Here is a 22,938-nt window from a genome sequence, read left to right on the forward strand (position 1 = left end):
GTGAGCTTCAGCCTCTTTGCTGGTGTGAAGTGTTTAATGTGACGCAGTCTGCAGACACAGACGACTGCTGACGGAGAAGAAGCAGAGGATTTTCTCTGTTTCTACACAGACCTGGTCCAGACAGCAGAGAGCTGCAGAGTGAAGACGTTCATTGGAAGAAGCTGAGTAAGTGCAACGTCCTCTTTGAATCCTGGATCAGGAAGTGAATATTTGGTGTTTAAATAAGGTTTCTGTCTTTGACTCAGTCTGCTGTCACTTTTTAGAGAGAAAAGGAGATTTTAGATTAACTGGTGTTCCTGCTGCTCCAGCATTAAAGCACAGTATAGGTGACCGCACTGATACCTGTTTATAATTTCACCGAAGCTAATAAACTGTTGGCTAAATTTTCTTGTTTTCAGATGTAAACAGAGGTGAGAGGAGCAGATAATAAGGATTAAATATTATGCTGAATAACTAAATTCTGCTAGTCTGTGACGTAACTCCCAGCAGCATCGCCTCATTTCTTTGACCTTTAACATGAGTTAGCTTAGCTAGCAGAGCAGCTATCTCTGCTGTCTGTCATGTGACCGAGTCAAGTGTGTGTAGTAGACTTGTTAGCGTAATGATAAGGGTTTCAGATATTGAGGATGAGTTACAAAACAACACTGGTCCAGAAGAGTTTGGGTCAAACAATGATTTTAATGAACACACGCGTGGGGAGATGTACACTGCAAAACATCAGCCCAAAAATACACCAGCAGTTGTTTTTATAGCATCAGGGTTTATTATTTTATTAGTTTATTATTTATGACGCCCCCTCATGCGTCAAAGCAGATACATCACCTCTACATCACAAATGTTCTGTTCAACGACTTTTGAGATATTCAGAAAAGCACACTCTCTCCGTCTCCACGGCAGGTGCTTCCTGTTCATCTTCTTCGCTTATCTCTGGAACATCAGACGCACGTCCTACAACAAACTATCACTTATGCAGGCACAAAAATGCAGTTACAAGCAAAATATGTCTGAACTCTTACCTAGACCTAAGTTCACCTACTCTGTATGTGTGCGTGTGTGTGTGTCATGACCTCAACTGCACTCTATCTCACCTCTCACCTCACCAGCTCTCATGTGTGTAATAACCTAACTGAAAGTATACATGTAATATATTGAATAAATGTTTTAATCAAGAACCACTACTACAAGCTTAATAAAAAAGGATATAAACTAATAAAAGATAATAATGAATAACCTGGTTATTCAAATAGCCTCATCCAGACAGCTCCTCAAAATAACAACCAAAAAATGCACACTTTACAGAGGAAACAAAGACATTTTAGAAGTATACTTCCTGACTTATTCTGAGTCATCTGTTACCAAGCAAACTCAAACGCAGAAGGTTGCTGAATACAGTCAGGCCTGTTTCTAGATTATAAGTGTGTATGCAATCCTCCATAGCTCCAAGTCACTTTACTCAATAGATCGGCCGGACATCGCCCCGACCGAGGCTTGAAACCTCCAATTAATTGACTGAGCTCAACTCTTTAATAAGCACAAAATGCAAGGTGCATATAAAATGATTACAGTTGCTCCTGCAATGAAAGATTATTATATGATTATGATAACACCTGTAATACAGACTTTAATGTAATGTCAACAGCTTCAATAAATGCTTTAATGAAATGATGATTAATGGAATGATAAAGATGATGGTTATGAACAGTAGCAGCAAAATAATTTCTTTAATCCTACAGTAGCTAGCAGGCTAAAAGAGGCTAGCAAACTGTGTGAACACTTTGTAAGAGGTGAGCAGTAAAAAGAAGGATAAAGAGCTCCTCCAAATGCTAATAATGCAGTTAACCTGAATTTACTGCTTGTTACATTATATGTGATGTTCAGTCGAAAACAATTACTTAAATTAACATTATTATTATTATTATTATTATTATTATTATTATTATTATTATTATTATTATTATTAGTATTATTAGTATTATTATTGGTTTATTATTCATAACATGGCTCCTTACTGTAGTGGTTTGAACAATTGATTTGTGGTTATTGTGTCCCTGCAAATTCAACAATGCACCTCAATGCAAAGCATCAAACAAATATTTTTATTATCAAGTCCTACTGGATGAATCACCGTAGCTCTGACAGTGAAGCACACTCATTTTTATTGGTAGTCACCTTGTAAGTGCAAGCTTTAAACTCTCATGGATGAGTAAAACTCATTAGAAACACTGGCGAGCAGTGAGTGAATAACAGGTCTGACAGCAGCAGCAGGGACGGTGCTGTCATAGTTTAATGTGGAGTCTGTTTGAACTCAAACACTGAAGAGCAAAGAAAAGAACTTTAATGGTTCTGGGTCCCTTTGACCAAGCACTTTGCATTTTTTGTATTATGGTTTATGTTCTGGTTCATTTACAGTCTTATTTATGCTTCTTTGAGTTTCTTATACTTCCTGTTTAGTTCCTTGATCATTAGATTTCCTCTGTGTCTCTGTGTGTCTCTGTGTGTGTCTCTGTGTCTCTGTGTGTCTCTGTGTGCCTCTGTGTGTCTCTGTGTGTGTCTGTGTTTGTGTGTGTTTGTGTGAGGCCTGATGCTCCTTTCTATATTTCCTCAGCCTGTCATGTCTCTCTTGTCTCCTCTTTCCTTCACTCGCTCTCGTCTGCCTTTCCTCCACTCCTCTGTCAAGCTCACGTGTCAGTGTTGCGTTCCTTTGTTTGCTGTTTTATTGTGAAAGTCTTGAATTCTTTCTTCAGTGTGTTTCATTTTTCCTGTGAAGGTTCTCAGTCATCCAGGTCATCATAGTTGAAGGAGCTTGGAAAGAAAAGCATCTGGACTTCTATAAGTTGCTTGAAGATGATTCGCCGTTATATTCGGGTTTCATGTCTCCACACGTCAAAAAAAGCGCCCCTCGACAGCCAAACCCATCTGTTCTCTGATGGGATTGTTACATTTGTGATTGACATGACATTGACCAATCAGATGAAAGGAAGAAAAATAGGGTCAAAATCCGTACTTGTAACTTGCAGGGGTTTTTTTCTAAGTCCACACACAAATCTTTTTTACAAGTACAAAATATTTATGACCACATTTTGAGCCTATAGAAGAAGGTTCTCATTAGCAGTGAATCAGTGTGTGTGCAGTTCTCTGCAAACAGCAGGAAGAATTAGTGTGAAGCTTTAACTCTGCTGATCCTCTTTGAATCCTGGATCAGCTGAAAGGTTTAAAATGTTGTTCACACGTGTTGGACTGACTGAAGCTTCCAGTCACAGTGAATCAGTGTGTGTCAGTGAATGCATCGTGTGTGCTTCAGGCTCCATCTAGTGGACTGATAGCAGAGCAGCTGATGGCAGCTTCCTCTGCCTCACACTGCTGTCTGACTGCATCCAGCTGACACTGAGATGAAGCAGGAAAGAAGCAGCTGATATTTGGACAGCACACATGATGAAAGGAGGATTTCAGCTGATGTGCACATGAATGATTTGTTTCCTCTGCAGGTAGAAAGTGTGTGTGAGCTGATGTGAATTCTTTGGGTGAATTCTGAGCTTTTTGTGGATACGTGTCCATATTTGCATTAAAGACCTGAGAGCTGGAGGGTTAAACGGCAGTTCACCCCCTTTGTACTGGGGGCGCTGGAGCTCAAGAGGTAAAAGGAGACATTATGGCTCAATAAAAGCTCTGAGAACAAAACCTGAACTCAAACTGCTCAAACTCTAAATATTCTAAATAAGTAAATACATTGGACATGTGATGAGATTCATGTTCTCTCTCATGTTTTACAGTTGAAAGATGGAAAAATCTGTTGAGGAGCAGTTGCTGAACAGGCTGGAAGATTTGGGAGAAGAGGAGCTGAAACTTTTCCACTGGTACCTGGAAAAAGGACCCGGAGGTGATTTCACAACCATCAAAAAGAGCCGACTGGAGAACGCAAGGAAGGATGGACGTCATGGAACAGTGGATCTTATGGTGGAGACATACACTACTCGCCATGTAATGGAGGTGGCAGAGTTGATTTTAAAGAAGATGAATGAAGGTCAGTCAGAGAAAAAAGACATGACTCAGTGCAGTATCAGGACAACACTGTCACAGTTTATGGATGGAAAACTGAGGCTGTTTTAGTCTGAACTTTCAATTGTGTGTCTTTTCTCTTCTAAATTTGTTTGAGTACAAATATTATATTTAGACATCTTGATGCATGCTCAATCATGCAGGTAAGTAAATCTCCAAAAGTTGTTTTTGTTTTTTTATCTGAATGTAGCGTTTTCAGTGGGAGAAACGTTTCGTACATCTGTCACCATCTTACAATGCTGTGATTGCAGCCATTCCCCAACTCTCTGTGAATGGGACTCATGGTTATTGATCAGTGGTTGTTGATCAGTGGTCATGAGATTTTGCTTAATTACGATGAAGAAACTGACCTCCCAGCCCATTGTTCCTTCAGTGGGCTGGTTTCAGTCAATATCCAAATGTACAGTTTATAAGATTGAAACCTGCAGTCAGCTGAGACTGAAGAAGTCACTTGGGTGAGTGACGACACGTTTCTCCCAGAAAACACTACGTCCAGATGAACAGAATCAACTTTTGGAGATTATATTTAGAGTATTTTGAAGCCATGCAGGTCTTCATTGTTAAACAAACAGTTCCTTATTCATGGTGCACTTTACTCCAACAGGGAAACCCTCAGCCCAGGCATCTTCATCCTGTTTATCACAAGGTAATAATTCCTTAGTTTGTCTCAGGAGCCATTGGTAAGGTAGAAACACATGAAGCCTGCACTGACCAATAGGAACTCAGGTTGTTTCCATGTGGTATCTCTGTATCCTCAGCTCTGCAGTGTAACTAAGCTCTGAGCCCCAGTTAATGAACAGTTGCCCATAAGTATAACCGCAGTTACCTACCTACTATCTTTATTTATAATACACTTCAAAACAGCCATAGGTGACACAAAGTGCTGTACATTGATACTAAATAATAACAATACATGTGATATAAAAAACAATAAAAAAGGTCAAATAACTAAAACAGACCGAGTCTCAGTGGGTCAGAAAGAATAAAATGGGTTTTAAGATGTGTTTTTGAAGTGGACAGTGAAGGGGGCTCTCTAACATGTAACGGCAAGTTAGTCCATAACTTATGAACAATGATAGAGAAGGCTATCTGAGTGAGCTGGTCAGCTGACTGATGAGGTGTGTAGGCGTGAAGAAGGTAAGGCAGGGCAAGACTGTGAAAAATGTAAAACTAAACACAACAATTTAAAAATGAACTCTAAAATATACAGGCTGCCAGTGGAGCGAGGCTAAGACAGGGGTAACATGCTCTCTTTTATAGGTTCTTCATGCAGCGGTGTTTTGAACCAGCTGAGCATGCGAGAGTAATGACTGACTCCCACATAAAGTCAATCACAGTAGTCCAGATGGGATGAAATAAAAGTATGGATCACTGTTTCAAAGTGCTGCCTAGAAACCACATGTTGTATTGTGTGTGTGACAAATAAAATTGTTGAATTTGAAAGAAAACATTTCACTGCTGTCAGTTGCCTAAAATAAAAAACGCTATACTTTGAAAAACTAGACAACAATTATAATTTACTTTCCAGTTTAAAATCACTGTCCAAATTAAACCCAAGGTCGGTAATAATTAGGGCTGGGTTTTTATAATTGATTTATCGATTAAAATCGATTCTGGCTTGGATAACGTGAAATCGATTCATTAAAATCCTGAATCGATTTTTTAATCTAAATTTATTTTGCCCGAAACGCCAGAATCTCAGGTTAAACCTCACAAAATTTCAACAACCACCAAACAGCTAAGACAGTAAATGAGAGCAGGTACACGGATTCTGCACAAAGACCTAAACACACAGCGCGGACCAGAATCAGTGAGATGTCGCCTTTCTCACCTGATGGCACAGACACGGTCGGGGCTGAAAGCCGACAGCTCGCTGATTCTGAGGTGTCGGCGGGTCCGCGCTTTGTGTTCACGCCCTTTTTGTGCTGATTCTAAAGCTGTTAGTTTGATCTCTCTCCAAACAATACTGACCGAACCAGCAGCAACATAAACATCATTATATCAGTAAGGAAGCTGACTAAATATTAACTGATAATTTATGGCAAAGGGGTGGGATTAAATAAGTGTTTACTTCTTCCCACTCCCTTTCAACATATAAATTAATCAGAACGTTTTTTTGTATGTATTTTGTATAGTATTTTTTTCTCTCTTATTTTCATTTCTAAATGTACCTGTATATTGTTCACATGTTGCAATAAATTACCAATCAATCAATCAATCAACCAATCAATCATCATGAATTCCCTCTGACTTTTACTGCTTTGCTTCCACCACAATAAAATCACACTTCATGCACAGCTCTCTCTCTCTCTGTACTTCAAGAACAGTTTCCCATCTAAAAATCTGTTTTCTGCATTATTCGCTTGCTTGTTACGCACAAGTCTACCGTTGTTTACAGCCTGTCTGCTGCTGTTTTTTTTTCCTTCTACATTCTTCCGAAAAGAAAACCTAATTTCTGCCGTTCAATACTGAACAAATTTAAACTTTTTAAAATTATGCAAAACGCTCAGCCGTGTCTCTAATAAAGCCGCTGTAACATCAGAGGTAACGTTCATATGTTGATTAATGGTTTTCTTTTGTTTTTGATGTACTGCAGAATATCTTTATAAAATCCCAGGCCTGGAAAATCACCTTCATGTTTTTCTGTGTTTTATCTTCAGCTACTTTGACACAAAGGCATCTGTTGTGATGCTCACACCTTTGATAAAGTCTTGCGTGTGTCAGCTTCCTTTTTATAGATACAAAAATATGTAAATGTACGGATTTCTGACTGTCAAAATTTCCCAGATTCAATTCGAATCGAATTGAAGTGAATCGAATTAAATCGAGTCGTGGATCGAATCGATTCGGGACCTTGTGAATCGGTATCTTCCCAAAGCAACAAAAAAGGACTCATATGGGCCACTAGGCCCAAACATTATCACCTCTGTTTTGTTGCTGTGAGTGTTCTGGGAGAGTAGAAAAGCAGTATATATCAATCAGTCCATTTAAAATGTAAAGAAAGGGGGGGAGGGGGGGGGGAAATAGCGATGGTCCTAAAATTAACCCCCTGGTAGGCCACATGTCCAACAAGCAGCAGAAAAATCAGAACTAAGAAGGTTCAAAGAGAAAGCTCTCTCTGCCAGATAATACCTAAAGCATTTAAGTTCAGTGCCACTAATGCCCACTAGGACATTTAATCAAGATATTAGAATATTGTGGGCTACTGTTTCAAAGGCAGCGGCCAATTCAATCAAAACCAAAACAATGTGGTTCTGGTTTTGCACTTCTAGGTACTTGTTTTGATGGTTTATTGTTTTAGTTTCAGTTTTGAGTTTTAAATTAAATGTAATCTTCATTAAGCTTTAGGCGGTCCCCCTGTCTCATACTTCCTATATTAATTAATTTATTTTAACTTCTGTCTACCTGCTACCGACTTTTTGTCTAGTTTGGTTTTTATTTTTGACTGTTGATGATTACATTTACCTATTTATCATCCACTTTATCATTCCCGGTCAACCCTTAGTGCATAAGTACTCCTGACTTGTATATACTGGTATAATTATAAATTTTAATTCTTCTTGTTGTTTTTAGAGGTTTTTATCTAACAATATAAAGTTCCTTCAAGTGGCAGTTGTTGTAATTTGGGGATATAATTTGTAATTATAATAAATGTAATTTATGTCAAACATGTTTTCTTTCTTTCTTTTGTTTTTGCTAATTAGTTGATTTATTCTTGCCTCAGACGATGTTTTGCTAAAATAAAAAATAAACAGGGCTTTGATGTCTACAAACTGGTTAAATATACAGAAAAACATTACTTTAACACCCATGTACTTAGTTAAAATTTCTCATGAAGTAACTTAAACATCTGACATGATGTGATGGTGAATTATTAATAAATACAAAAAAGGCTTCAGTTACACATGATGGTGAAGAAAAGGCAGACACACAAAAAACAAACCATGCAACAGCTTAATAATGCTGTGATGGATCTGTTATTATGTTTTTGTTTGTTTTTCTAGAGTCATATCAAAAGTGTGAGCCTAAACTCGATTCAAAACAAATGAAAAAGTTCAACTATACTAATTCAAGCAAGGAGTCATTTGTGAAGATCACAGCAAACATCCTGAAGAGAATGAAGCTGAATAAGCAGGCTGATCATCTACTGAGCAGTAAGAAGATATCTATAAATAATATCAGCTAATGGAAAAACTAAAATTTCATAATGTTGCAAGAACTTGACCTGATTCTTCACAAGCACTTAATTTGGGCAGGAAAGAAATGGTCATGTACCCTTGATAAGTACTTAAATTCAATATATATATTTTTCTTTATTTCTAAAGGAACTCCCAGTGGACGTTGTCAGCGTAACCTTAAATCCACCCTGAAGAAGAAGTTCCAGTGTGTGTTTGAGGGCATCGCTAAAGCAGGAAACCCAACCCTCCTGAATCAGATCTACACAGAGCTCTACATCACAGAGGGAGGGACTGCAGAGGTCAATGATGAACATGAGGTCAGACAGATTGAAACAGCATCCAGGAAACCAGACAGACCAGAAACAACCATCAGACAAGAAGACATTTTTGAAGCCTCACCTGGAAGAGACGAACCAATCAGAACAGTGCTGACAAAGGGAGTGGCTGGCATTGGGAAAACAGTCTTAACACAGAAATACAGCCTGGACTGGGCTGAAGACAAAGCCAACCAGGACATCCAGTTCATATTTCCATTCACTTTCAGAGAGCTGAATGTGCTGAAAGAGGAAAAGTTCAGCTTGGTGGGACTTGTTCATCACTTCTTTACTGAAACCAAAGAAGCAGGAATCTGCAGCTTTGAAGACTTCCAGGTTGTGTTCATCTTTGATGGTCTGGATGAGTGTCGACTTCCTCTGGACTTCCACAAAACTACAATCCTAACTGACCCTAGAAAGTCCACCTCAGTGGATGTGCTGCTGATAAACCTCATCAGGGGGAAACTGCTTCCCTCTGCTCTCCTCTGGATAACCACACGACCTGCAGCAGCCAATCAGATCCCTCCTGACTGTGTTGGCATGGTGACAGAGGTCAGAGGGTTCACTGACCCACAGAAGGAGGAGTACTTCAGGAAGAGATTCAGAGATGAGGAGCAGGGCAGCAGGATCATCTCCCACATCAAGACATCACGAAGCCTCCACATCATGTGTCACATCCCAGTCTTCTGCTGGATCACTGCTACAGTTCTGGAGGATGTGCTGGAAACCAGAGAGGGAGGACAGCTGCCCAAGACCCTGACTGAGATGTACATCCACTTCCTGGTGGTTCAGGCCAAAGTGAAGAAGGTCAAGTATGATGGAGGAGCTGAGACAGATCCACACTGGAGTCCAGAGAGCAGGAAGATGATGGAGTCTCTGGGAAAACTGGCTTTTGATCAGCTGCAGAAAGGAAACCTGATCTTCTATGAATCAGACCTGACAGAGTGTGGCATCGATATCAGAGCAGCCTCAATGTACTCAGGAGTGTTCACACAGATCTTTAAAGAGGAGAGAGGACTGTACCAGGACAAGGTGTTCTGCTTCATCCATCTGAGTGTTCAGGAGTTTCTGGCTGCTCTTCATGTCCATCTGACCTTCATCAACTCTGGACTCAATCTGCTGGAACAACAACAAACAACATCCAAGAAGTCTGAAACAGGAGAATCTGCAAAGAAACACTTCTACCAGAGTGCTGTGGACAAGGCCTTACAGAGTCCAAATGGACACCTGGACTTGTTCCTCCGCTTCCTCCTGGGTCTTTCACTGCAGACCAATCAGACTCTCTTACGAGCCCTGATGACACAGACAGGAAGTAACTCACTGACCAATCAGGAAACAGTCCAGTACATCAAGATGGAGCTCAGTGAGGATCTGTCTGCAGAGAAAAGCATCAATCTGATCCACTGTCTGAATGAACTGAATGATCGTTCTCTAGTGGAGCAGATCCAACAATACAGGACTTCAGGAAGTCTCTCCACAGGTAAACTGTCTCCTGCTCAGTGCTCAGCTCTGACCTTCATCTTACTGTCATCAGAAGAAGATCTGGATGAGTTTGACTTCAAGAAATACTCTGCTTCAGAGGAGGCTCTTCTGAGAATGCTGCCAGTGGTCAAAGCCTCCAACAAAGCTCTGTGAGTAAACATGTTGTCATCGCTTCATTGTTAAAATCATGGGAAATAAATCAGAAATGCTGAGTTCAAAGAGCACTGTAACATTTTTTTAAAATAGTAAATTAAATGATCATCAGTCACTCGGTAAATATATGGTAGTTTTAATGTTTCACTCCAGCATTTCTAAAACACACTTTGTTCTGTAACTCTTATCAAAGGACAATCCAGACCCAGCCTATAAGAACATGAGCTCTGATGCTTCAGCCCCTCTGACAGGTTTATTATCCTCAGCTTGTTCATTTGTCTCCAACTCCAGGAGTTTGGTTGTTTTATTCTAAAGCACAAACTTCACCTGCCAGACTTCACCTACATCTTTTTCTGATGTTCATAATTTAAGTTCAAGTTTGTATCTCACTTTCAGTGCACACCCTCCCTTTTTAAATATAAATCTCTGCTGTGCTGTCATGTTTTCATCCTGTATGGAGGGAGAAACTCGGTCTTCATTACTGAAATTGCCTCTAAGGTCGTGTTTCTTGTCAGTAACCATATGTAACTGTAAGGCTTCCATAACCAGTGTTATCACAGAATTACAGTGGGTTCACTCTGGGTCCTCTACAGTTTCTTCCCACTGTCCACAGACATGCAGTTAGGTTACCTGGTGATCTAAACTTCATGCAGGTGTGAGTGAGAGTGGTTGTCTGTCCCTCTGTGGGCTTAGTGGAAGAGACTGGATGGATCTCTGCTTTGTCTTTGATATATGCTGACAGCAAACATTCTCCATGAAGTCTGCATTTCAGCTCATCTCCTTTATACACACCTTTAACAGGAAGAGTTTTATACAGCTAGTGTTTAAAATCCAGTGTTATTCACAATACACAGGTAATGAGCATGATTATTGAATTACTAAAATTTTCTAAAATAATTGTTTTAGTTAATATTGTATGACAGTGTACACAGAATTATTAGCTCAGTAGGCAGAGTGGTCGCCCCATGATCATAAGGTCAGGGGTCGAATCCACCGAATAGTTACCTTGTGGTACCCCTGAGCAAGGTACCATCAAGGTACCAATCATGTGCACTGGACTGGTAGCACTCATAGTCTCATAGGTTTAAATAAATTTAAAAAAAAAAAGGGTTCAACATATAAACAAATTTAATTTGATCACATATATTGTTTGTTTTTTTTTTGTTTTTGTTTTTTCCCTTTCTCTCACAGACTGAGCAGCTGTAACGTCTCAGAGGAAGGCTGTGAAAATTTGTTGTCAGTGGTCAGCTCCCAGTCCTGTAGTCTGAGAGAGCTGGACCTGAGTACCGACAGCCTGAAGGCTTCAGCAGTAAAGCTTCTGTCTGCTGCAGTGGAGAGTCCACATGCCAAACTGAATGTTCTGAGGTCAGATCAATTTGTATTCTGTTTAGTTCTGTTTGTTTATGTGTTTGATGTTTGTTTTTGTTTATGTCTTTATCCAGTTATCCTTGTTTCATAGCATTTTTATTCATTTCAAAGTTAAACAGAAGTTTTACTAACCTGCTCAGCACAAGACAATAAGCTATTGCACTCTGATTACACTTTAACAACAATCTTTATTCATGTTTTTATCTTCAGACTTAACATCTGTGAACTCTCAGAGGAAAACTGTGAAGCTCTGTCCTCAGTTCTCAGCTCACAGTCCTCTAGTCTGACAGAACTGGACCTGAGTATCAGAAAGCTGCAGGATTCAGGAGTGAAGCTTCTGTCTGCTGGACTACAACGTTTAAACTGTAAACTGAATACTCTGAGGTCAGATCAGAAAACATTTAGTTTTTAGCATTATTAATTAAAGTTCATACATATGATGTTGTATCTTAGTATGTTTATGTTTCCTTTAAAAATAGAAAGTCAACATTTAATGTTGTGAAATGTATTAACAAACTCTACATGAGTACTTGTTTTATAGATTGTCTTTTATTTTTCAGACTGAGTGGCTGTAACCTGTCAGAGAGAAGCTGTGAAGCTCTGTCCTCAGTCCTCAGCTCCCAGTCCTCCAGTCTGAGAGAGCTGGACCTGAGTAACTCTGACCTGCAGGATTCAGGAGTGAAGCTTCTGTCTGCTGGACTAAAGAGTTCACAGTGTGCAGTGGAAACTCTCAGGTCAGGATTCAAACTTTTCCACAGATGATCATTTGAAATGTGATTTATATTATTGTATAAACAGGTAACTTTTACAGCTGTCAAGTGAACTTTTATTTACATTTGAGTGGATAATTGGACTCTGAATTACTAAAAGTTGTTATAGTCATGTCTCTGTTTATTTAAAAAAATACTTCATGCACTGCCTAATTTAAAGATTTAGGCTCCTTTGGGCCCATAATATATATATTTGATTTCTTTGTGAATGAAATTAGGAGGATATTGGCGACTGCTGATTGGCTCGCTGTTTGTTTTTTATTCACAGTACTTAATTTTAAAGGCTGATTTCTCAAAATGAGATGTTTATCTTTTCTTCTACAACACGTGGAGCCACCAAATCTTCTTGCTTGATTTATTCATTACAGTTTGATTTAAAGAATATTAGACTCGTAACATAATAAATATATTTATTTCACTTCTTCTTGAGAGAAAGAAAGGGATGACTGGGTGAGCTCCAGTGGTTCATCCCAGCAGAGAGAGCGGCACACTGGGCTGCAAATGATCACAGTAGTAATGGCCATAGTTTGATAAAACAGGCAGTCTTACCCTGTAGATAATACAGGGTTCTGGTGCCGATGTGGGGGAGGGGAGTCGCCCGGTACTAACTACATACTACTAACTACCTCATCCAGATGTCTTCCCTACTAAACCTGATAAGAAGTAACTGCAGTAGCCTTATAGGTCAAATCAGTTTCACCTGTTAAAGTTAGCTCCACTATTAATTAGGGGTGGGGGAAAAAATCGATACTGTGTAGTATCGTGATATTTTGTTTGCTAATAATGTATCGATACAGGGACAGCAGAAATCGATATTTTGTTACAAACAATTTTTTCTCTGAAGTCAACATGCTCTGGAGTCAGAGCATGTTGACTTCAGAGCATGTTGATCCTTTTTCTGAGCAACAATCCTGACATTCCTTCACTGTCCAAATGTGTTTAACTTTTTTTTTGGCAGCAATAAACATGACAGTTTACTTATTTTAATTTAAGACATGTTTAATTTTAATTAAGTTTGAAACTTTTTTATTTAATGTAAAATTATATATTTTTTAAAATTTACTTTCAAATTCTTCAGTTGCTGAAGGGGCTGCATAGTTTTCATAAATTGCATAGTTCAGAATAGCTATAATTGTACCAGATGGTTGCATTCAGTTAAGTTGGACTAGACTGTAATACAAACCGTTCAGTTTGTCAACAATAAAACTGACTGAAATGAGAGAAAGACTGAGTGTGAGACTTTGATATTAGATAAAATGAATATTGATAAAGTTTACCTTTATGTGCAGAATTTAAATATCGCAAAATATTTTTAAAAATCGCAATAATATCGTATCGTGCGTTAAGTATTGTGATAATATCGTATCGCGAGTTGTATGGTGATTCCCACCTCTACTATTAATGGTGTCACTTGTTATTTCTGGGATGAGTTTAGTAGCCTGAACAGCTGCTTAAAGGAAAGTAATTAAATAATAAAAATAACCTAAGTCCGGGGGAACCTGCAAGAGCTGTTTGCACAAAGAATAATGCTCAGACTTTGAGGTTTTATCGTTTTACACAAGGTTTAAAAATGAATGTCCACAATTGAATTGCAGAAATTGTTATTGAGCTAATACTGATGTAGTTGTTATCTTTGGTAAGGAGAGGTTGGAGGAAGGATGAGCACAGTCAGGCCTAAAGATGCTCTTAATAATAATAATGGATTGCATTTATATAGCGCTTTTCGAGACCCTCAAAGACCCTTTACAATCCCACTACAGGGAGTGCAGAATTATTAGGCAAGTTGTATTTTTGAGGAATAATTTTATTATTGAACAACAACCATGTTCTCAATGAACCCAAAAAACTCATTAATATCAAAGCTGAATGTGTTTGGAAGTAGTTTTTAGTTTGTTTTTAGTTTTAGCTATTTTAGGGGGATATCTGTGTGTGCAGGTGACTATTACTGTGCAGAATTATTAGGCAACTTAACAAAAAACAAATATATACCCATTTCATTTATTTATTTTTACCAGTGACACCAATATAACATCTCCACATTCACAAATATACATTTCTGACATTCAAAAACAAAACAAAAACAAATCAGCGACCAATATAGCCACCTTTCTTTGCAAGGACACTCAAAAGCCTGCCATCCATGGATTCTGTCAGTGTTTTGATCTGTTCACCATCAACATTGCGTGCAGCAGCAACCACAGCCTCCCAGACACTGTTCAGAGAGGTGTACTGTTTTCCCTCCTTGTAAATCTCACATTTGATGATGGACCACAGGTTCTCAATGGGGTTCAGATCAGGTGAACAAGGAGGCCATGTCATTAGTTTTTCTTCTTTTATACCCTTTCTTGCCAGCCACGCTGTGGAGTACTTGGACGCGTGTGATGGAGCATTGTCCTGCATGAAAATCATGTTTTTCTTGAAGGATGCAGACTTCTTCCTGTACCACTGCTTGAAGAAGGTGTCTTCCAGAAACTGGCAGTAGGACTGGGAGTTGAGCTTGACTCCATCCTCAACCCGAAAAGGCCCCACAAGCTCATCTTTGATGATACCAGCCCAAACCAGTACTCCACCTCCACCTTGCTGGCGTCTGAGTCGGACTGGAGCTCTCTGCCCTTTACCAATCCAGCCACGGGCCCATCCATCTGGCCCATCAAGACTCACTCTCATTTCATCAGTCCATAAAACCTTAGAAAAACCAGTCTTGAGATATTTCTTGGCCCAGTCTTGACGTTTCAGCTTGTGTGTCTTGTTCAGTGGTGGTCGTCTTTCAGCCTTTCTTACCTTGGCCATGTCTCTGAGTATTGCACACCTTGTGCTTTTGGTCACTCCAGTGATGTTGCAGCTCTGAAATATGGCCAAACTGGTGGCAAGTGGCATCTTGGCAGCTGCACGCTTGACTTTTCTCAGTTCATGGGCAGTTATTTTGCGCCTTGGTTTTTCCACACGCTTCTTGCGACCCTGTTGACTATTTTGAATGAAACGCTTGATTGTTCGATGATCACGCTTCAGAAGCTTTGCAATTTTGAGACTGCTGCATCCCTCTGCAAGATATCTCACTATTTTTGACTTTTCTGAGCCTGTCAAGTCCTTCTTTTGACCCATTTTGCCAAAGGAAAGGACGTTGCCTAACAATTATGCACACCTGATATAGGGTGTTGATGTCATTAGACCACACCCCTTCTCATTACAGAGATGCACATCACCTAATATGCTTAATTGGTAGTAGGCTTTCGAGCCTATACAGCTTGGAGTAAGACAACATGCATGAAGAGGATGATGTGGACAAAATACTCATTTGCCTAATAATTCTGCACTCCCTGTATTCATTCACTCTCACATTCACACACTGGTGGAGGTAAGCTACAGTTGTAGTGGTAGGTTAGGTTTTGCCCAAGGACAAAATGACCAAGACAGAGAGAGCTGGCTCATCAGACAGACAAGCTCATCTTGTAACCTACTGGTTCGCTGGTCAGCACACCAGCTGACTAGCGAACCGGCTAACTAGCACACCAGCTAACTAGCACACCGGCTAAATAGCAAATCAGCTAACTAGCAGACCAGCTAACGGCAGCCACAAGCTGAAGGACGATTAAATGTAGTGGAGATATCAGAGATGACACTGGTGTGTCCGATTCACTCTTTAGCACTCTGGTCACTCCGGTGTGTCAGCCAGAACACCACTGAAGGCCAAATGATCCCAGCATGTGGAATAAAGAGCTTAAGGTTTGGTTTGAGACACTTTATTCTTTCACTGATTGATTCTTGCGGCTGTGATCATGTGTGTGGTTTCTTACAAAAAGGAAGTACACAATACAAATACATGACAAATAAGATGAATAGATAAGTTACATATCCAGTTATATGTACGTACATCAGTATAGCTAATATAGCCATATATAAGGACAAAGATCACAGTACTATAATGCAGTAATGTTAAACACAAAGGTGTATATCTACATAAATCTGTCCTATCAGTGATCAGGGTACTGTAGTATACTTCCACTACATAAACTATAGAAACTAAACGACATTAGTGTGACTTTAAGTTACCATCAGTACAGACGAACTGATGGTAGTTGTACAAAATAAAGGCATTGCAATTATTGTGAAGGGCTTCCGGTTAAACTAAGATCAGCTGATTACCTCATAACAAATTGTTTGCTATAGAACGCAGCTCCCACTCTTCATTAATATCATGTACTGTAACTCCCAAGTAACCATGGTTACCCAGCCACGCCCAGTAGTCTCCAGAGAGACCAACAGCTGGTGCACGTTGTAACGCCGTGGCTTTCGTAGTCTCTCCTTTTTCTACAGCTCATGTGTTCTTCTTGTGATGGTGCGTCTTGAGGGAGGCTCATACATGCCGTCATTTGTTGATCCTAAGAACGTTCCTCAGACCGACTTCTTCAACAACACTAATCAGCCTGCAGTTTGTAGCTACTCACTTCACTGTGGTGTTTGTTAGCTTGTCTTTCTTTGGTTTTATCCTGACTCCTCCCACAAGCTGATCCTACGTAGTCTGCCCAAGCCTCCCACCTCTGTTTGTTTGGGTGGTTTGTTTGCTGCCATCAACAGCGTGTAATGCATTTAAGTGATACTTCAGACATGAAGTACTGCGACAATAAAAAACTCAACTTTGCTTAAAAATAACTTTAGTTGTATCAACACTGCCCTCTGGAATAATTAGACTTTGGTGACAAACTGATGTGATCTCCATGTTTCCTTTGTTGGACTGTGGGCGAGTGTCAGAACTGGATGTACTGAGTAACATGTGGAGTTTAAATATGTGTCAGTTCCAGTTTTAGAGCTCTAAAGTGCAGCTATCATGTTAGGAATATGTTAGGAATAGACAGGAACACTGAGCACACTGAGGTCAAATCTTTATTTATCCAGTTCATCTGTAGGCTGAGCTCAGTCCATCCATTTAGTGAAATGATGTTTAAAGGTCTCCTTGTTCTGTGAGCGTGCACAGATCCTGAAGCAGAAAGCCTGGGTTAACAGAGAAATGATCATCACTGTGATGATGCTCACCATCTCTGACTGGGATTTGAGGTTTTGTCAAAGCAGCAAAGAAAGCCTGGCTATGTTGGACTGGGTGTGGAAGCAGCTCCCAGTTTGAGTTCAGGAGACAGACACCCTCTCTACTTTGACGATCAGCTTCAAACTTTACTTTTTGATAAAACTTATAGTTAGAGCTGGATCAGGTGACCCTGAACCATCACTTAGTTATGCTGCTATAGAGATGGATAACAGATGGATTGTTGTTTTGTGTGTCTGCAGTCTGTCAGGCTGTCTGATCACAGAGGAAGGCTGTACTTCTCTGGCCTCAGCTCTGACCTCCAACCCCTCCCATCTGAGAGAGCTGGACCTGAGCTACAATCATCCAGGTCCCTCAGGAATGAAGCAGCTGTCGGCTGGACTGAAGGATCCAGGCTGGAGACTGGACACTCTCAGGTATGGAGAGAATGTCTGATATAGGAGGAAGAGCTGGAATCATTTCCTGTGTCTTTCACTCACTTCCTGTTTGTTTCCTGCAGATGAGACATGAACAATCACACATGCAGGAATATTTTCAGGGACAGACACACTAGTCTAGCTGGATAGTTCATGGATATTTATGTAGGGGGTCTTCAAGGAGTCTGTTTGCAGGAACATTAATGATAACTGATAAGTCATGTTGAGAGTTTCATTAAAAGTAGACTTACAGTTAGGTAATATTTGGACAGAGACAACATTTTGTAACTTTAGATACAAGTATCAGCCATGTGTGTGTTTCCCATGCTGTATGTCCACAGTCACCGTGACAGTCAGTGACACTGACAGAAGGATGAAACAAGGCTGTGAATCATTTCAGTCTGTGTGTGTGACAAAGAGGCAGACAGGAGCAGCTAACATTTGGAAATGGAAGCTTACTGGAAACACTACATTCACGGCTGAATTCACAATAGATTTGTTCTCAAGTGCACATTTAGCAGCTAATGCTAATACTGTTTTCCCTTTGCTTTCTACAGCAGCTATTGCTAAGTAGGCCACTTTGCTCCGCTAAGGATTTGTGTGACCATGATGGAGACTCTGATAAGCTAATGCTGCTAAGCTAATGCTGTTTATGGGCCCTGTTAGAATCAATATTTCATTCTCATTCTGTTGTTTGAGAACAATATTAACGTTTCACATCATTATAACACAAGAGAAAAGGGTATTGGCATTAGCTACTAGTGCTTATTCACCTCAAATTACCTTTAGCTGCTAATGGCAGCCTACTTAGCATTAACTCCTCACTAATATAATGCTAATTTACATCAAATTAGCATTAACTGCTCATATTGTTATAAGGAAAGAGAAAACGGTATTAGCATTTGCTGCTAATAATTATTCACCCCTAATTAGAATAAGCCGCTAAAAGCAGCCAACTTAGCATTAATTCCTCACTTTGTTGTTACCCAACGGAAAAGAGTATTAGTATTAGCTACTATCATTTTTAATAAGTAAGAGAAAACAGTATTAGCAGTAGCGCATAATGCTAATTCACGTCAACGTAGTATTAGTTAATAATGGCAGCCTACTTAGCATTAACTGCTCACTAATATAATGCTAATTCGCATCAAATTAGCATTAGCTGCTCAAGTTGTTATAAGGAAAAAGAGAAAACGGTATTAGTATTAGCTGCTAATAATTATTCACCCCTAATTAGAGTTAGCCCCTAATGGCAGTCTACTTAGCATTAACTCCTGACATTGTTATAATGCAGGGGAAAAGAGTTACCATTATCGGATAATGCTAATTCTCATCAAATTAGCATTAGTTAATAACGGTAGACTTCATATCATTAGCTGCTGTCATTCTTACAAAGCAAACAGTATGAGCATTAGCTGTTAATCCTTTTTCATCTAAAATTAGAATTAGCCACTAATGGCGTATTGTTAAAAAGTAAGAAAAAACATTGTTAGCATAAGCGGATAATGCTAATTCATCTCAAATTAGTATTAGCTAATAATGGCACCTGCTTAGCAGGTGCCATTATTAGCTAATTTCTATTTACCTAAAATTAGCATTAGTGACTAATGGCAATCTACTTAACATTACCTCCTCACTAATACAATGCTAATTCACATCAAATTAGCATTAGCTGCTAACATCAGCCTACTTAGCACTAGTTGCTCACATTATTAAAAGGGAAGGGAAAAGTTTTAGCATTATCGGGTAATGCTAACTCGCATCAAATTAGCATTACCTAATAACCAGCGTTCTTAGCATTAGCTGCTCACATTGTTAGAAATCAAGAGAATATGGTTTAAGCATTAGTTGCCAATGCTTATTCACCTAAAATTAGCATTAGCCACTAATGGTAGCCTATAGCAAAAACTTCTTAATGCTAAATGAAGTTAATTAATGCTAAGTAGGTTTAACTGAAATTAAAGTAGTGTTAGCATTAGCTGCTGATATTGTTAAAAGGTAAGATAAAACATTGCTAGCAGCAGCGGATAATGCTAACACACATAATAATTAGCATTACCTAATAATGGCAGCCTTCTTAGCATTAGCTGCTCATATTGTTATAATGCAAGGGAAAAGAGTTGGCAAAAACAGTGTTAGCATTAGTGGATAATGCTAATTTACCTAAATTAGCATTAGCTAACAATGGCTACGTACTTAGCATTACCTACTAATATTGATATAAAGCAAGAAAATATGGTATTAGCATTAGCTTCTAATGCTTTCTCATCTAAAATTAGAATTAGCCACTAATGGCATCCTATTTAGCATTAACTCTTCACATCGCAAGGGAAAAATTAGAATTGAATAAAAAAAAAAAGTGTTCACATTAGCTACTTGTATTGTTAAAAAGTAAGAAAAAACATTGTTAGCATAAGGGGATAATGCTAATTCACCTCAAATTAGTATTAGCTAATAACGGCAACCTACATAGCATTAGCTGGTCACATTGTTATAAAGCAAGAAAATATGGTATTAGCATTAGCTGCCAATTCCTATTCACCTAAAATTAGCATTACCTGCTAATGGCAGTCTACTTAGCATTAACTCCTCACTAATGTGATGCTAATTCACATTAAATTAGCTTTAGCATTAGCTGCTAGCATCAGCCTACCTAGCACTAGCTGCTCACATTGTTAAAAGGGAAGAGAATACGATATTAGCATTAGCTGGTAATATTTATTCACCCCTAATTAGAATTAGCCACTAATGACAGCATACTTAGCGTTAACTCCTCACATCGTTGTAATGCAAATGAGGCTAACTTGCATTAAATTAGACTGCTGTTATTAGCTAATGCTATTTAGCAGTAGCTGCTCACATTGTTATAAAGCAAAGGAAAACGATATGAGCATTAGGTTCTAATGCGTATTTGCCTTAAATTAGACGTAGGTGCTAATGGCAGCCTACTTAGCATTAGCAGCTCAGATGTTGTAATGCTAGGAAAAAGAGTGTTAGCATTAGCCGTTCACATTGTTATAAAGTTAAGGGAAATAGTGTTAGCATTAGCTACTCACATTGTTAAAAAAAGTAAGTGTTAGCATTAGTGCATAATGCTAATTCATGTCAAATTAGCATTAGTTAATAACGGCAGCCTATTTAGCATTAGCAGATAATGTTGACCTTGGCCCACTGGAAAAGTTAAGAACTAAAGATTTAGGAGTGTTTCTCGATAGCTCTTTCTCGTTTGAGAAACAAATGAATTCTGTTATTACAACCAGCTGTAAGGTTTATATTGTTGATTGTCATTTATGCTTAGAAATATTTACTCATATATGCTTAGAGTTGTATAATCGATTGCATAATGATAGAGGTTCGATCCTGAGTAGTCTGTAAAGACTCTGTGTGCCTTCCAGAGTGCTCTGGCATGCACACACCACTTGGGGCCATGAGAGAGGTCGTACCCTCTCTTACTGATTTATGGTGTAGGACAGGGGTCTCAAACTCAATTTAGCTGGGGGCCGCTGCAGGCAGAGTCTGGGTGAGGCTGGGCCGCATTAGGTTTTCTACAAGAAAGGCATGGTTAAAAAATTCCAATCTTCTCAAATCTCTTTATTTTTATTTTTTAACACAAAATATGAACTTGTGTGTTTTTTTCAGTCTTCTATATCTGCTGTATTTAGATTGAAATGTCTGTATTAACAGTTCTATAACCTTCTTCTGAACATGAATGGAACACTGTAGAAAATGAACTGTTCTTCTGAACATGGCTTCTCTTGCCTACTCCTTGCTGCTACAGACCTGGCAGCGTTTCCTCTCGCATAGCCGAGCCAGATTTGGCCTGAGGGAGGAAGCAGTTGCGACCCTCAGTATGTCTTGAAGATGATCATCCGTAAGTCTGGACCTGTACTTGGACTTATTGAAGTTCAAAGTGGAGAAGAGCTTTTGGCACAAGTATGTGCTACCAAAAAGGCACATGGTCCGCTTGAACACTCGGGAAAGCCGAGGGAAACTAGGGCTCAATTCTCTCAAAAATTGTCCAAGCTTGTCTGCTTTTCCACTCACCTCCCTGAACTTTGCTTTGAGTTCAGAGTTGCACTGCAGCTCAATGAGCTCCATTTGAAGCACAGAAGGGGCATCTTGCACATCAAAGGAGAAGGGGTCCGCAAAAATGTGAAAGGTGGCTCTGTGTGTCTTGAAGTCAGCAAATCTGTGATCAAATTCCTCCTGTAGCCTCAAAATGACATCAACATACTCGTCAGCACTGAATGGTGTGCCTGCATCCACGAGTGCCTTGCATGCTGGGAAATGGCAAAGGTTTGTCTGAGAGAGCTGAGCTTTCCAGAGCGCCAGTTTTGTGGAGAATGCTCTCACGTTGTCATAGGCAGCACTGACAAGTTGCCCCTGGCCTTGTAACGTCTTGTTCAGTACATTAAGCTCATGTGTCATATCAACAAGAAAAGCTGAGTCCATGAGCCATTTGGGATCAGTTAGCACAGGAACACTAACTCCATCCTTCTCCATGAAGGCTTCACTTCTGCTCTCAACTCAAAAAGTCTCTTTAATACATTTCCCCTGCTGAGCCAACGTACCTCAGTGAAGTCGAGCACATCCCCATATTCTGACTCCATTTCCTCTAAAAAAGCTCAGAACCTTCGGTGCTTTAAGCCCCTGGATCTGATTTGGTTGATGCATTTCACAACAATAGACATCACATTGTCAAACTTCAGGCATTTGCTGCAAAGGACCTGCTGATGGATGATGCAGTGCAGAGCAATGGCCTCCTCCACGCCTTCCTCTTCCAGTTTGTTTTGTGCCACCAGTCCATGTTTCCTCCCTGTCATTGATGGCGCTCCATCTGTTGTTATTCCAACAAACCTCTTCCATGGCAAACCAACATTCTCAATGGCATCACACAGCTTGTAAATATCTGCTGAGCGGTGGTCTGGCCATGCATTGGAATTACTGTGAGCAGCTCCTCCATCACTTCAAAACTGTCATCAACACCACGGACATACATTGGGAGCTGGGCAGTGTCGGTGATGTCTGTGGTCTCATCAAGAGCGACTGAGTATACACTGAAACATTTGGCTTTCTCACACAGTTGGTCATAAATGTCACTTGACAGGTCAGAAATGCGATCTGCTGCGGTGTTGGCAGAAAGGCTGATGTTGCTAAACTGAC

General features: G+C 39.6%; 1 protein-coding gene across 1 annotated transcript in view; it reads left to right on the plus strand.

Annotated features, from left to right (window-relative positions):
* The first annotated feature begins 28 nt into the window (after positions 1–28).
* The window catches only part of LOC146576988 (NLR family CARD domain-containing protein 3-like), a 27,918-nt gene continuing 5,008 nt past the window's right edge, over positions 29–22,938 (plus strand). The window contains exons 1-10 of the mRNA XM_085268151.1: positions 29–165; positions 3,486–3,634; positions 3,771–4,021; positions 4,661–4,702; positions 8,061–8,210; positions 8,382–10,179; positions 11,375–11,548; positions 11,762–11,935; positions 12,112–12,285; positions 17,602–17,775. Coding sequence (XP_085124277.1) covers positions 3,778–4,021; positions 4,661–4,702; positions 8,061–8,210; positions 8,382–10,179; positions 11,375–11,548; positions 11,762–11,935; positions 12,112–12,285; positions 17,602–17,775 — 2,930 coding nt within the window. The 5' untranslated portion in view covers positions 29–165; positions 3,486–3,634; positions 3,771–3,777. The remainder of the gene's footprint in view (positions 166–3,485; positions 3,635–3,770; positions 4,022–4,660; positions 4,703–8,060; positions 8,211–8,381; positions 10,180–11,374; positions 11,549–11,761; positions 11,936–12,111; positions 12,286–17,601; positions 17,776–22,938) is intronic.

This window comes from Mchenga conophoros, linkage group LG3, assembly GCF_057382185.1.
Source record: "Mchenga conophoros isolate Kocher_MC1m ecotype Shallow Benthic linkage group LG3, M_conophoros_male_GT1.1, whole genome shotgun sequence".
Lineage (NCBI taxonomy): Eukaryota > Metazoa > Chordata > Actinopteri > Cichliformes > Cichlidae > Mchenga > Mchenga conophoros.